Raw genomic sequence first — 23,016 nt, forward strand, 5'->3', positions numbered from 1 at the left:
TGACCCCTAGATTGAGCATGACCCCCGGATGCCAACGTACATCGCCACCCAAGGACCCCTGTCTCACACCATCGCCGACTTCTGGCAGGTCAGTCACTCCGGATGAGTGTTTATATGTGTGTCATATGAATACAATTCAAATGCTAAACTTTATTGTCCCTTTAGGGACATGCCAATTTGTTGCTGCTGCTGCTTTAATCTAAATGTTTTAAGAATGAACCCTAACTTGAACCATATAATGTGTACAGACATTTGTTCACATAAATCAACACTCACAACACATGTCAATGTGATGATGAAAGAAGATTACATTATGATGTTATTGGTCTCCAAGCTCTTATGTTTACATGTTCTAGTGTGTGTGATGGTGTTCCTCTATAGATGGTTTGGGAGAATGGCTGCACGGTGATAGTGATGATGACAGCCCTGGTTGAGGACGGAGAGAAACAGTGTGATCGCTACTGGCCTGACGAGGGATCCTCCCTCTACCACATCTATGAGGTGTGTGTGTCTGACTCGGTGTGTGTGTCTGTCTGTCCTGATCTGTAACAATGGTCTGTGTGTCCATCAGGTGAACCTGGTTTCGGAGCACATCTGGTGCAATGACTTCCTGGTTCGTAGTTTCTACCTGAAGAACGTCCAGACCCAGGAGACTCGCACACTCACCCAGTTCCACTTCCTCAGCTGGCCTGCCCAGGGCATCCCCACCTCCACACGCACCCTACTGGACTTCCGCAGGTACCGCATGGACATTGAACGCAGGGTTGTGTTTACTAGGCACGAAATGGGGGGGGGGGGGGGGAAATGGACTGAAACAGGGAGTGACTACTGCTCATTTTAGTTTTCCGTTTGAAAAACACTTTAAAACATTGCATGCTATAATGAACACAACCCAGATTTACAGGACAACAGAATGTTTGACATTTTGAGGTTTGGAAGGGATTTTATTATATGATACATCCTATGGTTTTGCCAGACCATGCTCCTATCTCGTTTGGTCTCAAATTCCTTTGTCACTCGTCAACAGTGTCAGTTTCACAGACCTTTCTCTGTCCACAACTCCTTATAATCCTACATCCATTTTACTCATCTGATCCCTACTAGATGATGGGATGACCAAAACATATACAACATATGTCATTTCACTCATCCATCCTGCTCTCTTTCCTTTTACACTCTGTCTGTCTCGTTCTGTCTCTCTCTGTGTGTTGTCTTTACTTAATTAGCCTTTCCCTTTCAATCGCTCCTCACATCTCTCCCTCTGTCCCTCCTCTTCTTTGCTCTCACACATCTATCTTGCGATGGAGGTCAGCGGGCTCATGATATTTTACATATCTGTCCGTGTCATCTTTGTGATTTGCAGCTAGTAGTCTGGGTCCAGTTGCATAGTCACAAAAATGATCATGGACAGGTGTGGCTGCAGCAGGAGGTCCATCGCCTAACCCCTTTGCTCCCTCGTCTCTCTCCCTGTTTTATACTCTCTCTGTCTACATTTCTCTCACCCTTTTGACTCTCCTCCTCATCACTATGCTGCGAACGCTCCTCTTTATCTAGAAGTTATTTTCATCCTATAATGATTGTTAAACTGGAGTGGAGCTTCAAAACAGGGCTGTTTTCCTCCATATTGAATACACACTGACTGCTTGTTTAGAACCGCTAGGCTGCGTTCCAGTGCGACTATATTGCTGCCAGATCTCCTAATGCTTGCATAGGTCTTTAAAAAAGATCAGCGAGCCACATCGTGTGATCACGCAGTCTGATGCCCAACTGCACAGTCAGATGACGTGGCACGCAACCATTGGTTGATGCAATGCAACATCTGCAATGTAAACGGCCTGGAATGCGACTTTAACATTTTTATTAATTAGGACACGGCTGCAATCGAGCTAGGATTTGTGTTGTCCTCATTTTAGCTTATCTGACGTTTGTGTGACATGCCATTGTCAAGCATGATCAATATATATGTTCTCCATCAGTGTTCACTATTCATTCAGTATTCACTTATATTTGATCTCCCTCTCTCCCTGCTGCTCCACAGAAAGGTGAATAAGTGCTACAGAGGCAGATCTTGTCCGATCATTGTACACTGCAGGTAAACCAACGTTTGCAATACCACTTTTGTCCACCTGGTGGCAGAACCTCGCGATTCTCTTTCAGATGCGGCTTGGTTCAGGTGTTGTCGGAGAGAGTGTAAATGTAGCACTGATGTTCCACTATATTGACCCAGATGCTTCATTGGCCGCCCTAACAATGAAAATAAATGTATTTAAAAAATGGAAGACAGTCGGGACGAGGCAAGACAGGTGGGACCCTTCTGACCCGTGTGGCTCAGTTGGTAGAGTGTGGCGCTTGCAACACCAGAGTTACAAAAAAAGTATGCACTCACTGCTGTAAATCGCTCTGGATAATAGTGTCTGCTAAATGACTAACATGTAAAAATGTCATTCTAGCCAATGAGAGGGCAGATACGTGTGTGAACAACCGCAATGGTATTTGCTAGCTGGGATCCTTGAGACGTCCCTATCCCGTTGAATTGTAAAACGGTTAAAGATCCCGCATAGCACAGGCACAACTTCGATATAAAGTTGCCTGGATGTCACGTGTTCTACTTATATCAATACACACGCAACAACCTAAGAATTACAAAACTTATATTCGATCAAATAAACCTCACGTAACAAATAAACTATTACAATTTTTGTTAACCAAATTCGACATTCATTGACCACCATGAAAAAACGCCACCTGCTGGGGAACAGAGATTTTGGGCCGAGTTATCCCTCTCACTTCGCCTCTTCCTCTCTGAATGCACTCCATTATCTATGGTGGTGTTTTGACTAAATAATGCATGCTATATAGATTGACGTTTATTGTCCAACAAGAGGGAATTCTTAGCACAGCTTGCACATTACATACACAAAACACAGCAGGAAACAAACAACCAGAGGGGGCTGGTGGGAGGAGCTATAGGAAGACTGCTTGCTCATTGTAATGGCTAGAATGGAATCAATGGAACGGTACCAAACACATGGAAACAATGTGTTTAACGCCGTTCCATTGATTCCATTCCAGCCAATACAATGAGCCCGTCCTCCTATAGCTCCTCCCACCAGCCTCCTCAGCAAACAACAGTTGTAAGTTGATATGTTTATTGTTTGGTCTATTATTAATGTTAAGATGTTCATGTTTTCCTACACAGTGATGGTACAGGCCGGACTGGCACCTACATCCTGATTGACATGGTTCTGAACCGCATGGCCAAGGGTAAGCATATTAGACTGTCCATTTCCGTGTATGTAAATGTGTGTGTGATTTTGGTATAGGAGTGTTTTCTGCAGGCATTTTTGGCTTAAAATTGAAGTTTTATTTCAGGAGTGAAGGAGATTGACATTGCTGCTACCCTGGAACACGTCCGTGACCAGAGACCAGGGATGGTGCGCACCAAGGTACTGTCATAAATACAACCTTATGTATGTACAGTATATCATCTATGGTGGATAAATTCCCAAACATGACATGCATTGCGTCATCAGACCATAACGTACATCCACAATTGGATTATAACCTATCTATTCACTGTTCAATTTAAATCACATAATGATCATCTTCCCTACAGGAGCAGTTTGAGTTTGCCCTGACCGCTGTGGCGGAGGAGGTGAATGCCATCCTTAAAGCCCTGCCCCAGTGAAACCAACTCGATCCAGACCTGCCTGTACCACAGACCCTCCCCCACTCAATGATCCTTCCCTTGCGCCATGGAATTATATCTGCAATCATCAACTGTGTCTTACCTCACCTTTTCTCTACAATATGGTGTAGAATGACCAAGCTGTCCTTTGTGCTTTCTCTCCTGTTTGAATGATGCCTTTGATTTCTTGCTATTCTCTGTGGTGGTGGTGATGAGGAAGAGGGTGCTTCTGTCATCTTCTATACATGTCCTCTGACAAAGTTCCCTTGTGAACAGTTTCCAGGTTATTGGGGTGAGCTGAGATGGCTTATTGTTCTCTCAAAGGTAGATAGAAATCATAATATTTTAACGTTTTACATCAAAGAACTATGTCCTTTTCAGAGTGTCATCACAAAGGTTTTGGCTGTGGTTGGTGAATGAGGATGGATGTGAGTCAAGAAGGCTTGCCAGCTGTCACTCTCCGATTCTCCCAGCTCCTCAGAGCGTATTTGTTTACAATTTACCCAAATCTCAAACCCTGCTCATTCACATTCCTTGTTCTCTGTGTTTTTACTAACCCTCTAGGTAAAATGACTAACCCATACTTCCCTCCTCTCTTCCTGTGCCATATAGATTGTTGTAAATGATTTGTTCAATTATTGTTGTTTACCTCAAGCAAACCAGAAAAAAAATAAACAAAAAATGTTAAAATATGAAAAATGCCTATTTTGTAACTTTGTGTGGTAACTAATAAACGTTGATGTGTGTGTTGCAAATGCTTAATAGACTGAGTGCTGTTTTCTCAGATGTTTTTTTACAATGTTTATTTATTGTGCAGGTTTATATTTTTTTCAAATCCTACCAATCACAATCGTTCAAGGGGTCAAATTAGTTTTCAAACATGCACGTGTCGTATTTGCCACGCAAACAGACTGACGTCTCCTACTGCCAACGAGAGCTAGTGTGAGGTAAGGTTTCATCCCAATATGCTGACAAAATCATCCAATCCAAGTGTTATGAACATTCAACGTTACAGTAATATAAATGTACTTTCAACCACGAAGTCCTTTTGATTCAATTTAAAATAAAGTTTTTGGCCAGCCGTGAAGGCATTTCGCGCGCCAGAGAGGCCAGCCAATGCTGTTAGCTAGAAGAGCTAGCTAACTTCAGGCATAGCATCCCCTTCATACAGAAATAATTAGCGAAAATGTGTACTTTTTTTACTCACTATTTTATTGGCCAGTCTAGTTAACGTTCGACTATAATCTGATAGCAAGAGGTGGGGAAACTAGCTCCGGCTCGGAAAACGGTTTTGATCGGTCATCCAACTCGTAATTCCAAATCGGGCATCTTTCAAGAACTCCGTCCTGAAGATCACTGACGTCATGATATGAACTCGGTTTTTGTCCCGAGTTCCCAATGCCACGTTCAGAACAACTGGGAACTCTGGAAAAATAGGTCAAATCATGACGTCAGTTATATTTAGGTCGGAAAGTCGGCGCTCCAGAAAGGGTGCCCAAGTTCGATTTTCCCCAGTCGGACCTAGTTTTTTCCCTAGTTCCCAGTTGTTTTGAACGCCCTGAAGTCGGATGTCAGAGTTCCCAGTTGTCATGAAAGCACTGTTAGAAAATGTGTAGAGTGTATGTCATAAGGTAGATCATCACAGAATCCGTGAAAACAACGAGTTATTGTTTTCTCTGATATATGCCTATACTTTAAGTCCTCTTATTGATACTGGGTTTGGTAGACAGCAATATTTTGAGGCTCTAACAAAGTGGGTTTTAACAACAGGATGCAGGATCACCATCACTTCAATCAACCATAGAAGGGAAAGGCTGTTAACATTTAGGCCCTAATGCATGTTTAATCTCTTCATTGCTAGCAAAGCAGTGACGAGCTCAGTAAGAGGATTGGGTTGTTTTTCAAAGTGGAGATTGTTTACCAATGAAAGTGAATTCCATAAATTTCAAGCGTACAGTATTATAACTTGAGTGCATTTTGTTGTACAGGATCTGTACTATAGCATGCAGTAGCATAACGTTGTATGGTCAGAAAACATCTGCAGAGATTGCGGAGAGCGTTAATGTTTTTTTGTTTTTTTTTAACCTTTATTTAACCAGGCAAGTCAGTTAAGAACAAATTCTTATTTTCAATGACGGCCTGGTGGGTTAACTGCCTGTTCAGGGGCAGAACGACAGATTTGTACCTTGTCAGCTCGGGGGTTTGAACTTGCAACCTTCCGGTTATTAGTCCAACGCTCTAACCACTAGGCTACCCTGTTAATGTTTGATCAAATCTGGTTTAGTAAACCTCTCTAAATGTCTGACTTGTAAGTTTGGCAGCTCCATATAGCTTGGCCTACCACCAACTTTAGAAACTGCTCACTTTAAAATGTCCTACAGTATGCTGAATCTTTTTCTCAGCTTGGCACATCACGCCGACAGTGTCATTGCAGTTTTTGGTTCACCAGAAGTACATTCATTTTCAATGTATTTATTAAAATTGTATTTCACTAGGCAAGTCAGTTAAGAACAAATTTTTATTTACAATGACAGCCTAGGGACAGTGGGTTAACTGCCTTGTTCAGGGGCAGAACAACAGATTTTTACCTTGTCAGCTCAGGGATTGATCTAGCAACCTTTGGGTTACTGGCCCAACACTCTAACCACTAGGCGACCTGCCGCCCCTCCACTCTAACCACTAGGCGACCTGCCGCCCCTCCACTCTAACCACTAGGCGACCTGCCGCCCCTCCACTCTAACCACAAGGCAACCTGCCGTGTTTTCCTTGCAGCATTGCGTTGCAGTGCGTTCTGTGTGGTGCAAACATTGGATTTATTGAACACATGCTTCAAACTGTATACATAGACGGCTTGACAGAAATGGTAGCAGAAGGGGAATGTTGAACTTTTGTTGCACACATCCAGATGATGCTGCATATTATTTTGCGAAATTACGCTGTCGGTGTGATCAACGCGTCAGATATATCTGCTACTTCATGTTGACATACCAAGAGGTTTCAACCAGTAAACACAAGAAGCTTTTTTTTCTTTCACATTTTATTCAAAATGGCTGATGTGAGGCAGGAAGGTTCTTCTTGTAGCTGGGTGGAATGTGCTTACTCTATGGAATGATTTCCAATATTAGTCCGTTAAACCCTTTTTGTTGTTTTCTTACTACTTGCACTATCCGGGACTGGTAGACTATATTAATGTAACATCAGCAGATCAGGAGTTACGCCCTTTAGTACTCCTCTCCTTCTTCATCCTCTTCTCCGATGCTGTCAGTACCCACCTCTTCATAATCCTTCTCCAGGGCTGCCATGTCTTCTCTGGCCTCTGAGAACTCTCCCTCCTCCATGCCCTCTCCCACATACCAGTGCACAAAGGCTCTCTTGGCGTACATCAGGTCAAACTTGTGGTCAAGCCTGGCCCAGGCCTCAGCGATGGCGGTGGTGTTGCTCAGCATACACACAGCTCTCTGGACCTTGGCCAGATCTCCTCCAGGGACCACTGTGGGTGGCTGGTAGTTGATACCGACCTTGAAGCCAGTGGGACACCAGTCCACAAACTGGATGGTGCGCTTGGTCTTGATGGTGGCGATGGCAGAGTTGACATCTTTGGGCACAACGTCACCACGGTAGAGCAGGCAGCAGGCCATGTACTTGCCGTGACGTGGGTCACATTTCACCATCTGATTGGCTGGCTCAAAGCAGGCGTTGGTGATGTCAGCAACAGACAGCTGCTCATGGTAGGCCTTCTCAGCAGAGATGACTGGAGCATAGGTGGCCAGAGGGAAGTGGATACGGGGGTAAGGCACCAAGTTGGTCTGGAACTCTGTCAGGTCCACATTGAGAGCTCCATCGAAACGCAGGGAGGCGGTGATGGAGGAGACGATCTGACCAATCAGCCTGTTGAGGTTGGTGTAGGTGGGGCGCTCAATGTCCAGGTTCCTGCGGCAGATATCATAGATGGCCTCATTGTCCACCATGAAGGCACAGTCCGAGTGCTCCAGGGTGGTGTGGGTGGTCAGGATGGAGTTGTAAGGCTCCACCACAGCAGTCGAAACTTGGGGAGCAGGGTAAACAGCAAACTCAAGCTTGGACTTCTTCCCATAGTCGACAGAGAGACGTTCCATCAGCAGAGAGGTGAACCCAGAGCCGGTGCCTCCTCCAAAGCTGTGGAAGATCAGGAAGCCCTGGAGCCCAGTGCACTGGTCAGCCTGAAAGAAACAAAGGGAAGACAATGTCATTATTACCCTTCATTGAAACGTATACCTTTTGGTTTCAGTACAAGGTCAACACAAGGCCTAGCAATGAAATGGATCTTACCAGTTTGCGAGTCCTATCGAGTACCAGGTCGATGATCTCCTTGCCAATGGTGTAGTGACCACGGGCATAGTTGTTGGCAGCGTCCTCCTTGCCTGTGATCAGCTGCTCAGGGTGGAACAGCTGGCGGTAGGTACCTGTGCGGACCTCGTCTGTGGACATGGGGAATTGACATTTAATATCTGTAGCTTTAACCTATAAAAATATGGAGATTGGAATGTCAGTAGGCAAATTGTTTGTCAACTTACCGATGACGGTTGGCTCCAGGTCTACAAAGACCGCACGAGGAACGTGTTTACCAGCCCCAGTCTCACTGAAGAAGGTGTTGAAGGAGTCATCTCCCCCTCCGATTGTCTTATCACTGGGCATCTGTCCGTCAGGCTGGATCCCGTGTTCCAGGCAGTACAGTTCCCAGCATGCATTGCCCATCTGGGCTCCGGCCTGGCCGACATGCATAGAAATACACTCACGCTGCAGAGAAACAGAGGTGTCAACTTATGGCCTTCATTTGAAGCTCAACGTCAAGAAAACGTCCTCCCTCAACTGATGAATGCTCATGGATATCCTATCTGTTATTCAACCAAAACACAAAAGGAAAAAGTGTTGACACTACAATACATTAATGGCTCTAGGTTCAGGCCAAACTGTTTGTGGCCAAGAAACCGCTTACACCTCCACAAACTCTGAAGAGCTCCGTTGGATGAATAAAGAGCAAGTGTTATTGGCTGGAACTGGCTGTGGAAGAAAATCTGAAAATGATCCATCCAATGAAATCAGCCCTGACATCTGTGAATCCTATTCATGATGAAGGTAGGACCTTCTATTTCTGGTCCTTTCCTTTGTTTTCCCTTTTAGATTCCTGGCTGCAGACTGGTCACATGCAATAAGCCCACAGTTTCCAATTGATACTCTCTCTCTCTCACTGTCCCAGTCTAGACATCTGAATCGATCATAGGCCAGGGATTCAATGTCATTGCTGTTTGGCAACAAGCACCATCCTTACCAACTGCAAATCGGTAGTCCTATTGTCAGGATACAAATGATTATGAGTCAATAGTGAGAGTAGTCATTTTACTGTGTCTTAACACCTGTTCCAGCTTTTAAATCTTATATTACCCCAACGACAGCTGGCTAAAGGGCGGGGTTGCTCCTCCGCAGGCTGTGAAGCTTTGGGCAGCTGAATGCTGAGTCATATGCGTGTTATTACTGCAGCCCCACGGAGACTGAGCTGTGTGAACAACAATTGTTGGTACCGTGATTGTCTTCCCCATAAAACATTTATTTACAGGAAGATTGACCAGGGTGATTGCAATTTGTTCCATTCATTATAATGGGTGGATCCTGCTTTCTGCTAACAATGCCTGTAGTGCTGCGGTCGGTCTTGAACTAACCCTGTCTTCAATGAGAGGGGGCAGTCGTTCTCCATTGAAACCAGCAGTGCAGTTATGAACTCCCAGTGCTAGAGAGGAAAAATCCATAGCCCGGCAGGCCACTCCCCACTCTACCCTCAGTGCCAAAGCGCGCTGCTTTGTGTAACGCACAGACAGGATATCTGACTGTGTCCTCTAGAACATACTCAAACTTTTTTTCTCTTCATAACTGCTCAACCCAGATACAAATATCCCCTCCCCTGTTATTACTCAAGAATGAAAGTACAACAAAAAATTGCATTTAGCCAAAACAAATGGTCAAGTAAAACAATTTTGTAAATACCCTTCCACCCAAACAAATGGAATAATTGTCCTTGAAAATTCCTTTCTACATCAAATTGAGGCAAGTGCTTCTGACTGTAATGTGCTTTCCTCCCGCTGGTGGAGAAAACTGTGCCAGTTCTCTGGCGTCAGCCCCACATGCTCTGAGTCCCCTTCGTCACAGTGCTGAGTCCGTCTCCACTGCACCCAAACCCACAGCCTATCCAACAACGGCAGCGTGGCTTTTAATGCTATCTATAAGATAAAAAAAAACTGTAACATTAGCCAATGATAGTGTATACTTATCAAACACTAACAAACTAGAAATAAACATACCCCTATATATTTGACTGAAAATGTACAAATGTTCAATCCAAGGACATATTTATTTCTCTCACTGTTTGTCTAAAATGTAGTTATTAATTTTTTTCAGAATCAGCTGCAGTACTCAGCACTCACCATTTTGACAGATTTCTTTCCTTCGGCCGACGTTGAGGATTCGGAGAATGAAGGCTGTAATGGGGGAGGGGGCCACGGTGGGGGTTTTATATGTCTGGTGGAAGGGCGATGCAGGAAGCTGTATTATTTTCTCTTGGCGGGAGCGACTGTTAGCACAAAAAAAGGGGCGGCCCCTCGGCAAGCTGCTAATCTCTCTCAGGGACAGAGTCAGAGCTGTAGGTCTGCTTTCAATGCACAGTCCACACTCCACACTCTATAACCCAAAGGAATGCTCCTCGGGCAAAAAAAAGGTTGACAAGCAGATGTTACATCGTGGGTAAAATCTTTCATAATCACTATCACTAATATAATATTTAATGTAGAGAACAGGGAATGGAAGTTGGCTCTACTGGAAGGGAAAGAAACTACTCAAAGCACAGGGGAGGGGCTTGCAACTTTGCATATAATACCTGCTACTGGGAACAAAAGAGCCGAGAAGTAGCCTACACCAAAAGTAATCTTTTTAAAGTAAGAAATATTTGTCACAATCCTAAATGTATTTTTTCATTCATGCTCAAGGGACATTTATAAGTTATATTGGTAACACTTTCTTAAGAATCGATGTGTAGGCCTATATCATTAATTGAAATGAAAGTAAATATTGGAGATGGCACCTTTTTAAGTACCCTGTTAACCTAGTTTTGTAGAGAACACAATTGTAGGTCAGCTTTACAAAGCCTGAACTGCTGTGGAATTAGGTATTTGTTTTTGGCCCCAACTAAACATTTGGAAGATGAGCCTCGTTACATTTCAACTCAATCACATCCACTGATTGTACAAAACATTAGGAACACCTTCCTAATATTGTGTTGCACCCCATTTTGCCCTCAGAACAGCCTCAGTTATTCAGGGCATGGACTCTACAAGGTGTCTAAAGTGTTCCACAGGGATGCTGGCCCAAGTTAAATCCAACGCTTCCCACAGTTGTGTCAAGTTGGCTGAATGTCCTTTGAGTGGTGGACCATTCTTGATACACACGGGAAACTGTTGAGCGTGAAAAACCCAGCAGATTTCATAGATGGCCTCATTGTCCACCATGAAGGCACAGTCCGAGTGCTCCAGGGTGGTGTGGGTGGTCAGGATGGAGTTGTAAGGCTCCACCACAGCAGTAGAAACTTGGGGAGCAGGGTAAACAGCAAACTCAAGCTTGGACTTCTTCCCATAGTCGACAGAGAGACGTTCCATCAGCAGGGAGGTGAACCCAGAGCCGGTGGAAGATCAGGAAGCCCTGGAGCCCAGTGCCTTGGTCAGCCTGAAAGAACCACGGAAGAATGTGTCACAAATCATATATTTCTTTATCAAAGATAGAAGGTACATCCACCTAGAAAGATGACTAGGTTGGGTCTTACCAGTTTGCGAGTCCTATCGAGTACCAGGTCGATGATCTCCTTACCAATGGTGTAGTGACCACGGGCATAGTTGTTGGCAGCGTCCCCCTTGCCTGTGATCAGCTGCTCAGGATGGAACAGCTGGCGGTAGGTACCTGTGCAGACCTCATCTATTGGGAGACAACAATACATTTATAAATCTACTATTGACGTATGCTTTTTGTCAAATTCCATCAGCTGTTAATGAAAGCCTCCTGTTTACCAATGACAGTTGGCTCCAGGTCTACAAAGAATGCACGGGGAACATGTTTGCCGGCCCCAGTCTCACTGAAGAAGGTGTTGAAGGAGTCATCTCCCCCCCACTTGGCATCTGTCCATGCAGATGGATCACATGGTCCAGGCAGTAGAGCTCCCAGCATGCATTTCCAATTTGAGCCCCAGCTTGGCCAATGTGGACAGAGATACATTCACCCTGGAGAGAGAGAAAGGAATCACTCAAGTCACATGCCATTAAAGAAAATGATTTTTTAAGAACAAGCTGTGGTGGAAGCAGCTGAACTCTTGCTACACTAATTTGAGGAAAACTCGTTTCTGTTTCTTGATTGAATTATTTCATATAAAGGTTGCTATGGCCTGGTGAGTTTTTTTTAATGATCTAGTTAGTTAATTCTAGTTAATTGCCTCACAATGACAAACGTAACATGAAAATATTACTGAAATCATCATCTTTTAACTTTTTAAATTACAAGCAAACATTAGATTTTAGAAAACGCGCTCACCATGTTTCAGACTCTCGGACTCTCCTGAAGCAGTTGCGTACTCGGGGAATCTTTTATATTGTCATGTAAAGGCTCATGGAGCAACTTTTTAACCGTGCCGGATTGCTAGGCAACAACGGTGCATTGTTGTAGTAACTGGAGAACTCGGATAAGCTGATACCATCTTTTGATTCTTAACTGAAACAGGGACAAAGACCAATAATATGAATTGCTACCTTGAGTGTAGGATGGGTGAACAGTAACCTTGACCTGTCCAGTATTTGTGAAATAAGACCCATATGTATTACATTTATTTGCCTTGCCCTCCTCATATAGTAGTTACATTTGACAAGTAAAATGTAACTTAAGTTATATGAAGAAAAATAACAATTTAAAAATGTATTTTGCACTCTGAACAAAGTCTGTTTCAAGATATTTTGTGCTCCTGTTTCAATGGTTTTCACTCATTTACCTTAGAGGACACTGTGCACATTTACTGCTCAAACTCTTTCCAACTAAAGAGGATCCATTTTGTAAAGGTCATGTTGTCCCATTGCCCTGAGGAAAGAAAATGGATACCTCCCCATGGTGACCTGAATAGGCTGTTGTTACAGGAGATCGTTATGGTCACCATAGTAGTAGAGATGAATTTACAATGCAAATGTCCTCAGGTGAGCGGGCGCCTAGGGAAAACCTCAGCGTCGGTCTTCCGTAAAGCAGGTGTCTGTTCAGAGCTCTGTCTATAGTCCTATTGTCTATAACAGAATGTGAACAGCTGGCTTCACACAAGTTGTTCTTTTTTAAACCAAGTGCTTTTGTTCTTAGTTTATCTGGTGTGTGTGTGTGTGGTCAGAAGTCTTCATTGTTTGCCAGGGAAGCAGTCTTTCCTTTCAAAGGATTGGCTAACTATATGTAATATTTATAAAAATGCTTGTCTATTAAAAGAGCATATTATATATCAACTAAATGATTTATCTTGCCATCAATATTGTGTAGTTTTACAATTCATGCTGTCAAATTCACAGCTCTAAGGCATTATCGCAGCAGTATTTGTTTAACTTCTGAGTGTGGTGAAAATTATGGTTCTACCACTAAGGTTTTGTTAGCTGTTAAATACACTGAATGTAAGCAAGTGTTGGGCAATGTATAACCACAGGTACTGTAGCCACAGTTGACTTTTCATCAATGAGTATCTAAGGAGATACTGTAGTTCTCATTTGGTTGTCTTTAGTTACCAATCATTTTTTTCTTCTTCTCAGGAGTCAGTGTTTTACAGCTGTGTGTCAGCTGAGCTTGGCGCTTTGTTTCATAAGAAATAGAGACCTGAAAGTTAGATGGCTTCAGTGTGAGCTGACTACGTATCACCAAAAGTGGTGTGTTTACAGTACTCAATAGCCTTAACCAAACACTCTCCCACAGCTGAAGCAGGACGGGATGGAGAAGTTTAGCCGAAGTTCAGGAAAGACAGAGGACACCATTAACACCAGTGTGTGGCGGTTGATGGTGCACTACCTCCTCAAATAGATCATTGTGTGATACAGTATGACTGACTTCCCTCAAGGCAGAACCTCTTGCCACAAGCTGTGGAATGAGACAGGGTAGAGGGTTTATGCATTGACATTACTGAAAAATGAGTTTTGAGCAAGCATGACACAGACCAATATTTTGGGCGTTGACAATGAATGCTTTATTTTTTCACAGAGAGGATTCATATCCAAAGAAATAGATGGTTAAAAATTATTGTTACTATTCTCGATTTGGTCAAAACTGTATCTGGCTGACAATCATAGACTTGTGTAGTTTCAACATTCATGTTGTAAAGCTGAGATTATAGATCTTAACATTCTACTCTTCCACCCCCGCATCCTCCTCTTCATTCCCTGTTGTTCTTCACAGATGTTGTTCTTTACCAGTTGACTACTTTTTAGTATTCCTCTCCCTCCTCCTCCCCCTCGTCCCCTACACTGTCAGTACCCACCTCTTCATAATCCTTCTCCAGGGCTGCCATGTCTTCTCTGGCCTCTGAGAACTCTCCCTCCTCCATGCCCTCTCCCACATACCAGTGCACAAAGGCTCTCTTGGCGTACATCAGGTCAAACTTGTGGTCAAGCCTGGCCCAGGCCTCAGCGATGGCGGTGGTGTTGCTCAGCATACACACAGCTCTCTGGACCTTGGCCAGATCTCCTCCAGGGACCACTGTGGGTGGCTGGTAGTTGATACCGACCTTGAAGCCAGTGGGACACCAGTCTACAAACTGGATGGTGCGCTTGGTCTTGATGGTGGCAATGGCAGAGTTGACATCTTTGGGCACAACGTCACCACGGTAGAGCAGGCAGCAGGCCATGTACTTGCCGTGACGTGGGTCACATTTCACCATCTGATTGGCTGGCTCAAAGCAGGCGTTGGTGATCTCAGCCACTGATAGCATCTCGTGATAGGCCTTCTCAGCAGAGATGACTGGAGCATAGGTGGCCAGAGGGAAGTGGATACGGGGGTAGGGCACCAAGTTGGTCTGGAACTCTGTCAGGTCCACATTGAGAGCTCCATCGAAACGCAGGGAGGCGGTGATGGAGGAGACGATCTGACCAATCAGTCTGTTGAGGTTGGTGTAGGTGGGGCGCTCAATGTCCAGGTTCCTGCGGCAGATATCATAGATGGCCTCATTGTCCACCATGAAGGCACAGTCCGAGTGCTCCAGGGTGGTGTGGGTGGTCAGGATGGAGTTATAAGGCTCCACCACAGCAGTGGACACCTGGGGAGCTGGATAGATGGCAAACTCAAGCTTGGACTTCTTCCCATAGTCGACAGAGAGACGTTCCATCAGCAGGGAGGTGAACCCAGAGCCGGTGCCTCCTCCAAAGCTGTGGAAGATCAGGAAGCCCTGGAGACCAGTGCACTGGTCAGCCTGAAAGAAACAGATATAAATGTAATAAATGTATTTATTAGTGATGTAAAATCAATATCCATATCAGTTGAACTTTTCCGAACCGATATCATATTAGTTTGAATGAATAACATTGCAACTGTGTGGAATACATTTCCACGGCTTTGTGAAGTTCAGACAACTGCTCGCTGGTTGCCCATTGGGCCAGGTGTGAATGTCCAGGTGGCCTAATCAACCTACACAACCAGTTTGAATACAATGGGAAGTCTGTTGAAGTCTCCTCTCCACCCCACTTATTACATTTTAAAATGTATTTTACCTTTATTTAACTAGGCAAGTCAGTTAAGAACAAATTCTTATTTTCAATGACGGCCTAGGAACAGTGGGTTTAACTGCCTTGTTCAGGGGCAGAACAACAGATTTGACTTTGTCAGGTCGGGGATTCGATCTAGCAACTTTTCAGTTACGAGTCCAACATTCTAACCACTGGGCTACCTGCCTCTCATCCTCATTGAAAGCAAGTCTAAGAAGTGGTAGATCTGTTCTATGTGCGCTATTTCTATGCTTCCCCTTAAGTTTCAGTTTTTGCGTCTTACGGTTTTGAAAAAAGGCGTCAAACAGCTGGTTATTGAACATGTATTTCATGACGGTTTAGATGGTACATTGATTGTCACATAAACTGATATTAGGCAAACTATTCTTTGCAACCAGGAAATGACAGAGCGATTTCTGTATATTGCACCTTTAATAACAAAAGGCACATCTCAATAGGTGGTCCAGGTATCCTCATGACGTGGCACAAGTGGGGTGGTGGTGCTTTCCTCGTTTGTTCTCTATTGTTCCCGCAAGCATGGGGGGGGGGGGGACATCAGAGGGCACCATCAAACCAACTCTTTGAATGGCCTGTTCCATTAAGTTTTGCACTTGTTTAAAAAAAAAAAAAACTATTTTGCGCATAAATAATGTTTTACCCTCAAGTGTGTGTACATTACCATATTTATACGTGGGATGTTTTACAACAGAGAAAGTTCTCAAATAGCATACTCAGAAGCACACCAGCTAAGTTGAACCTGTGAGCGGGTTTTGTGTCTGTAGCAATAGTCATGTATGCCCTTTTACATAATAATCTAGGTTCAGCAATTATAAACTGGGTGGTTCGAGCCCTGAATGCTGATTGGCTGACAGACATAGTATATCAGACCGTATACCAGAGATATGACAAAACATTTATTTTTACTGCTCTAATTACGTTGGTAGTCAGTTTACAATAGCAATAAGGCACCCGGGGGTTTGGGATATATGGCCAATATACCACGGCTAAGGACTGTGTCCAGGCACTCTGCGTTGCGTCGTGCAGATGAACAGCTCTTAGTCGTGGTATATTGGCTATATACCACACCCCCTTGGGCCCTATTGCTTAAGGATAAACCGATATCACGATAGGCCTTGCTCACATCGATATCAAACGTTATGGATATCATATAGAAGTATTGATATTGATCAACTCCACTAGTATTTATTAGCATTTCCACATTTGGTGTCAACACAAGGCCTTGCTTTAAAATGCTATGAGTCTTACCAGTTCATTCTTACCTGGAAGAAACAGGGAGGAATGCGTTACTAACCTTATATATTTGAATCAAAGATGGACGGAACATCCACCTAGAAAGATGACTAGGTTGGGTCTTACCAGTTTGCGCGTCCGGTCGAGTACCAGGTCGATGATCTCCTTGCCAATGGTGTAGTGACCACGGGCATAGTTGTTGGCAGCGTCCTCCTTGCCTGTGATCAGCTGCTCAGGGTGGAATAGCTGGCGGTAGGTACCTGTGCGGACCTCATCTGTGGACATGGGGAATTGACATTTAATATCTGTAGCTTTAACCTATAAAAATATGGAGATTGGAATGTCAGTAGGCAAATTGTTTGTCAACTTACCGATGACGGTTGGCTCCAGGTCTACAAAGACTGCACGAGGAACGTGTTTACCAGCCCCAGTCTCACTGAAGAAGGTGTTGAAGGAGTCATCTCCCCCTCCGATTGTCTTATCACTGGGCATCTGTCCGTCAGGCTGGATCCCATGTTCCAGGCAGTACAGTTCCCAGCATGCATTGCCCATCTGGACACCTGCCTGGCCGACGTGGACAGAGATACATTCACGCTGCAGAGAAAGGACAGAATTGAAACCATTAGCCATATTAACATGGTCACAACTTCAGGTTACGGTTTTTGGGAGGATTTAGGTCAAACAACTAAATAGCATTTCTAATGTTGCAGCTAAACGTCTCTCTTAATTTGCTCAGTAACATTATCAGTATCAATATTGCCAATACAATTCTATTTCTAACCATATATATTTGATCTATCAAGGCAATGAAACAAGAAGCAGATCTGTTTTAAGAGACATGAGGCGTATTGAAGAAACAAAGGATGGGAGCGCTGCATGAAGGGAGCAGGAGACATAATATTCAGAAGCTTACCATTGTTGCAGTTTCTTCAGGCCGACGTTAAGGATCTGCGACAGAAATCTCGCTTGTGTGTCCTGGTGGCGGCTCCGTCTGTATTTATAGGATTAGCGAACACCTTGGTAACAAGCTTTGTTGTTGGTAACAAAGGGGTTAAATGTGTTTGGTCGATCGGAGTTCTGGGCTGGGAAGAGGAAAGCCAATCATTCAGCTCGAGAGGAGACACTGCATACAAGCCTTGCCGCACATCAATAACTCCTCCCCATCTACCCAGGATGATAATGTGTAACTCTGACCATCCGACCGACCAGCCCCGCCTTACGTAGGACAAAAGGTTCCTAAGGGGACTAATTTAACCTGTACCACAACAAATGCTTAGAAAATACAGATACTATGTTAGTGGCAGTACCATGGGTCCATTAACGAAGGAATTTAGGAATTAGTCACTTTAAGATGGTTGATCCCCTCCCCCATAGTCCCTGCTGTTTGAGCCATTTGTTATTCAAAGGCACTGCCTTCCCCGCCCTCACTCCCTCCCCTTGTCCCTGTGGCCTGGCAGGGTTCTGTTGTGTTTCACGCTTCGTTGACTGTATCCTATGGTAACAACGGCACCATAGGTAACAGCTACACCAAGGTGACCTTTTAACTCAAGACTCCTTCATTGGCACAAGGAATCATTTATAATTAGTTTGTTTATAAAATTATCAAGTTTTCAAAACATTTGACTTGTTGATCCATTTCATATGATACAATTAATGAATTCATGGGGATGCTCCTATACTTATTTGGGAGTTAAATAGATATTTCTTATGTCACTGAATCTGTAGTGATTGTTTGAGGCATGGCTTGAAAGGGGAGCCAGTCCGAGTCCTGGAAGCATCTCCATCCCATGCACCTGCTAACAGAGTATACTGTATATTCACCACAGAAGCAGCAATGATGTCATGAGAGGAATGTGACTAAGCAAGTCCTGCTATTGGCCGCCATTACAATGCTTTGCCGTAAAGGCCTGTCAAGTCACACTGCCATCTGGTGTTATGATAAAGTAGCACAGACCACTACTATGTGGGTGTTGTCCCCGAGTGAGGGGCAGCTGTCTGATTGGTCTTCTGATGTGTGATCAGTAGGGTGTGAAAATGTTGTTTAGGCTATCACCATACAGGCAGCATGCAGAGGTGTTCTAACCCCCAGGTGTAAAGCAGGTGAAACAATGAAGGCCACAGTGTCTGGTGTTGAACCCATCTTTAATGTTGTAAAGAAGTCTGTCGGTTACAGGCTCGCTCACTTTCCACTGAGAGACATTTTAAACATACAGTTACAGGGTGTTCACACAGGTGTTGATTTCCAGCTACATCTAGGAGTTGAACACAGTACTTGAGTATAGGCTTAATTTGACTTGAGTTTAACTTTGGTTTTCAGCAGGACACAATGTGGACACTGAGATGATTTGTTTCAGGGCTCTTTGAATACTTTGTATGGATTGTTACATTAAAATGGTATGACACCCATAAATAGTTGCCTTACTTTTGATCAGAACATTGACCACAGTTCTAAAATTCTTCTGAACATGCGGTTTTGTTCATTACCCCTCGCCCCTCTAGCCCTTATCAACATATTCTAATAGAGACAAGTTAGGTGTAGATTTTATGATTGGGCCATTATCACTCCACTCAGAGCCAAGCAATAACCTGAGTTATAATGAAACCAATACCACAGAGTTGAGAGACTATTATTCTCTTGCTTTAGTTATCCAGTGTTTCACAAAAGTTGTCGCAACCGTAGAAATAGAATCCATAGAACAGGCTTCCTCATTCAAGTCAATGGTGGCATAGTGGGTGGACTGGCAGCCATTGCACACGTGAGTTTACCAGTCAAATTGCCAGGGCTAGAGGTTTCAACTTCAAAGCCCTTTCTATGGATTCCATGTATATGGTTGCAACGCTGCAGGGCTTCTGCACACCATTCCCTAACACATGTCCCAGGAATCTCTTTCACAGGAGAGGGACTGATAGAAAAATACACAGAGCTAGGGAGCCTGATTCTGATGTGTGTCCTGACTCCTGACCCAATCTCTGAGAGATTTCTCTAAGGGAGAGAGCAACGGCTGGGTTCCCTTGATTTCCCTTCAACTACTGCTTAGGAGAGAGGGACAGTACAATACATAAAGGTGGAGAGAGGGACAGTACAAACATAAAGGTGGAGAGAGGGACAGTACAATACATAGGTGGAGAGAGGGACAGTACAATAGATAAAACATTCATCTTAGCAGAGCGACAGCCTAGGGAGCCCACTTCTCAGAGGCAAATGGTACATTAAACGGGTCACAGATATAAGATCACATGGTTTCAGAACAGCTACTGAGTCTTTTTGCATTTCATTGGGCAAAGTATAATAATAGTGACTTAAAGTTTGATACAGACATAGAGTATAGACTTAAGAGTTAACGACAACAGAGCCAGTAGGATGAATGCTACCTGAACTCTCCAATAAGAACAAGAGATTTTTTTTTGTTTTCCCGTTGCAAAACGTTTTTCTTCGAGTACCCTTCCGAACATGACCCAGGTCAACATTGCTTTAATCTGGTGTGCCCCAAGGTTCTGGTCCAGTACCAGTACATTTTTCGTCTCATCACAGTCAGAACTGAAGGACTGATACCAGAGCAGTCCCAATCTCTGTCTAGGGGTGTGATGTTGTTACTACAGTAAAATGATCATGCAACTCTTAATGTTTTTTTTTTGTTTTTTTACATGATATGTCAAAAGGTGTTCAAGCAGTGTGACATCCATTACTTTTTCATTGAAACTAGCATACTCTGTTTCTACTGGCCACATTAGCTTAGCATAAATACATTACTGACCACATTAGCATTAGCAAAAACACATACATTACGTAGTCAAATGTAACAAATCAAAACAATAATCGTGCGAATCTGCTAAAATATACCAGCACATTTGATACACGGGTCAATGATTGAGATGTGGTTTGGTTTGTTTCTATCCTGGCAGATGTCCCAAAGGACGGAAGAGGGATTAGAGGGGAAGGGGGAGTGCAGTTTGGATGGGACGTCCGGCTCACAACTTCTGGGTAAAGTTTTCAGGGAAGACTCCTTTTGCCAAGAGGTCTTTGTTCTCCAGCCAATGAGATTCCTTCACGCCCATGAGCCAGCCGTCATCCTGCAACACACACAAACAGCATGGGTTATCAGAGGATGTAACCCAATCACGTGTGAAAACGTGTTATAGTTCTCAGTGGGGGTAGAATGCGGCTGGCTACTGACCTGCTCATCAGGATTCTCCCAGGCCAGGACCAGCACAACATCTCCTGCTTTCATCTCCAGCTCGTCTCCATCGGTGGCAGCATAGTCATGCATGGCTTTGACCTGAATTATTATTTTTTTGGACATCACACACAGCGATATTGCTACCTGATTTAAGATATACTGACCGCAACAACCAAGATCCATTGTTGGCAGAATATAGAAAAATACTAGTGTGCTGGAGTTTTCTTCCTCCATGAACCTGGAACTAGGTGTTCAAACAACCCCTTTTCAGTAGCCGTCTCTATGGTCCTCTAGAAACAAGACAAGCAAAGGGCTCACCTTGTAGATGACTCCAGCCGGCAGCACCTCAGAAGACCCATTGGTCACCGCAGTCTGGATTCAGAAATAAGCAGAGAAAAGGCTTAATTTGATACTGAGAAATGTATTAAGTGGTCAATCAATTCTACAATGGTTACGTCACACTGTAGAGGGAGTGATATGCCAGGGACCCAATGTTTGTACTACATATGAATGGCCCATTTACTCCAGTACTTACAGTTGCAGCCCCTGCAGCGGCTGCCACAGCAGTGTCAGTCTGGAAGGGAGAGAAAGGGGAGGTGAGAATTCCCAATGAACATGTATCCCTCCCACCCCACAAAGATCAGCATACACATACAGGTATGAAGACTTCACAGGAATACATACACCCAGGCACAAAGACTCTCCCCGGGCACAATCTGTCAACATGTGCCACCATCAGACCGCCACAACAGCCATGCCATCTATCTACGGATCCTAAAGATGGGAGACTGAAACTTCATCAACCTCCTGTCAGATGGGGTAATCACAGGGTGTTTGTTTGTCCCAGTCAATGATCAACACCCTTCAGAAGCCTTGGTCTCCCATCACTACTGTAATGAACCTCCTGTCCATCTACCAGCGCTACCTATAGCACATCTACACTCCCCTACAGTACTTCCTCGTTCCCCGCGTACTCACGCTCTGCTCTGAGTCAGCCCAGCCAGTCTGCCCAGACTCAGCCCAGCCCACCTGCCCGTCTGCAGCTGGCTCCTCTGCCCACCCAGCCTGGGCACCCGCATCACCCCAGCCTGCCTGTCCATCAGAGGCAGCATCTGCAGCCTCTTCCCCTACCTGGGCCCCGTTATCGCCCCAGCCACCCTGAGAATGCCCAGTCTGGGTCACATCCTGGTCCCAGCATGCCTGAGAAGCCTGTGTCCCTTCAGTATCCCAGCTCGGGGCGGCCCCAGTCTCATCATCGCCCCAGCCACCCTGGTTGGCTGCAGACTCCTCTTCCTCCCAGCCAGCCTTGGTCTCCTGGGACCCTTTGTCGTCGTTCTGCTGGGGCTCCTCCACTGCAGGGGGATGCTCGGGTTCAGGCTGAGGAGGGAAGGGGGCGAGGCAGTATGGCAGGTAGAGGGGTGGCCAAGGTGCACGTGGGTGGAGCAACACAGAGAATTTGGAATGGGACCGACGGTTTGATGACAAAAAGCCACAGGGCATAAAGGGGCCATGGGTCAAAAGCAGGAATTGTAGGATAAGGGACAACAGATAAGATACGAGAAAGATCTGTGAGTGCTGCCAGAGATCAGCTCGCCATTCAAGTGTCTTCAGAATATGGTACCCAACAAACCAAGAACATTCCTATTGCTACTAATGTTTCAAAGAAAATGCTTGAAAGGAAATATCCTAGAACACCGAATAAAAGTACAAATTCAAAACAATTATCCCAAATGCCCATGGCCACATTCAGTATACGAACTTTGTAGATATAAATGCAACGAATGGAGCCGACGTGATTCCTTTATTCTACTTGTTCTACATAGCATATTTCTAACTTCAGCTTGGCTCAAAAAAATAGCTAGTTAACTACACATGGTTGATGATATTACTAGGTTAACTAGTGATTATGTGAAGATTGATTGTTTTTTTATAAGATAAGTTTAATGCTAGCTAGCATTTTACCTTGGCTCATTGCAGCCATTAGGTCCTTTTGACGATGCACTCGCGTAACAGGTGGTCAGCCTGCCACGGAGTTTCGTCATGGATTGCAATGTAATCGGTCATAATCGGCATCCAAAAAGGCAGATTACCGATTATGAAAACTCGAAATTGTCCCTCTTTC

At 44.4% G+C, this 23,016-nt stretch overlaps 3 protein-coding genes across 18 annotated transcripts in view; 1 reads left to right on the forward strand and 2 right to left on the reverse strand.

Annotated features, from left to right (window-relative positions):
- LOC110497026 (protein tyrosine phosphatase receptor type N) overlaps positions 1-4,450 on the forward strand; it is a 42,403-nt gene extending 37,953 nt beyond the window's left edge. For both annotated transcript variants that reach the window (XM_036982368.1, XM_036982369.1), the window contains 7 exons: positions 11-88; positions 382-501; positions 572-738; positions 2,039-2,092; positions 3,200-3,264; positions 3,373-3,446; positions 3,617-4,450. In XM_036982368.1, coding sequence (XP_036838263.1) covers positions 11-88; positions 382-501; positions 572-738; positions 2,039-2,092; positions 3,200-3,264; positions 3,373-3,446; positions 3,617-3,688 — 630 coding nt within the window. In that variant the 3' untranslated portion in view covers positions 3,689-4,450. The remainder of the gene's footprint in view (positions 1-10; positions 89-381; positions 502-571; positions 739-2,038; positions 2,093-3,199; positions 3,265-3,372; positions 3,447-3,616) is intronic.
- Positions 4,451-6,707: 2,257 nt separating this feature from the next.
- LOC110495565 (tubulin alpha chain-like) lies at positions 6,708-17,843 on the reverse strand. 6 transcript variants are annotated; one of them, XM_036982384.1, is made up of 5 exons: positions 17,630-17,843; positions 17,088-17,310; positions 16,843-16,991; positions 14,247-15,173; positions 6,708-6,960 (listed from the first exon to the last, which is right to left on the reverse strand). In XM_036982384.1, exons 1-5 carry the CDS (start codon positions 17,630-17,632, stop codon positions 6,910-6,912), a joined length of 1,353 nt encoding a protein of 450 aa, XP_036838279.1. In that variant the 5' UTR covers positions 17,633-17,843; the 3' UTR covers positions 6,708-6,909. The 6 variants fall into 6 exon arrangements, with proteins under 6 accessions (XP_036838279.1, XP_036838280.1, XP_036838276.1 ...); XM_036982385.1 differs by lacking the exons at positions 14,247-15,173; positions 16,843-16,991; positions 17,088-17,310; positions 17,630-17,843 and adding exons at positions 7,997-8,145; positions 8,242-8,464; positions 9,707-9,939; positions 10,144-10,289 and having other exon boundaries at positions 6,708-7,887; XM_036982381.1 differs by lacking the exons at positions 14,247-15,173; positions 16,843-16,991; positions 17,088-17,310; positions 17,630-17,843 and adding exons at positions 7,997-8,145; positions 8,242-8,464; positions 9,385-9,697 and having other exon boundaries at positions 6,708-7,887.
- A 998-nt stretch (positions 17,844-18,841) lies between these two features.
- The window catches only part of LOC110495559 (myc box-dependent-interacting protein 1), a 40,430-nt gene continuing 36,255 nt past the window's right edge, over positions 18,842-23,016 (reverse strand). For 5 of the 10 annotated variants that reach the window (XM_036982380.1, XM_036982379.1, XM_036982377.1 and 2 more), the window contains 4 exons: positions 21,430-21,468; positions 21,213-21,266; positions 20,892-20,993; positions 18,842-20,787 (listed from right to left, as the gene is read on the reverse strand). In XM_036982380.1, the coding sequence (XP_036838275.1) occupies positions 20,686-20,787; positions 20,892-20,993; positions 21,213-21,266; positions 21,430-21,468 (297 nt within the window). In that variant the 3' untranslated portion in view covers positions 18,842-20,685. The other 5 variants (XM_036982373.1, XM_036982372.1, XM_036982371.1 and 2 more) reach the window with 5 other exon arrangements.

Source organism: Oncorhynchus mykiss, chromosome 7 (assembly GCF_013265735.2).
Source record: "Oncorhynchus mykiss isolate Arlee chromosome 7, USDA_OmykA_1.1, whole genome shotgun sequence".
In the NCBI taxonomy this organism is placed as follows: Eukaryota; Metazoa; Chordata; class Actinopteri; order Salmoniformes; family Salmonidae; genus Oncorhynchus; species Oncorhynchus mykiss.

Coding starts and splice junctions, on each gene's coding strand:
- LOC110495565 (XM_036982381.1), bottom strand. CDS start 9,471: ATGGATTTTTCCTCTCTAGCACTGGGAGTTCATAACTGCACTGCTGGT. Junction 8,465..9,384: donor CCCCTCTCATTGAAGACAGG/GTTAGTTCAAGA, acceptor GTTTCTCTGCAG/CGTGAGTGTATTTCTATGCA. Junction 8,146..8,241: donor CCTGGAGCCAACCGTCATCG/GTAAGTTGACAA, acceptor CCATGTCCACAG/ACGAGGTCCGCACAGGTACC.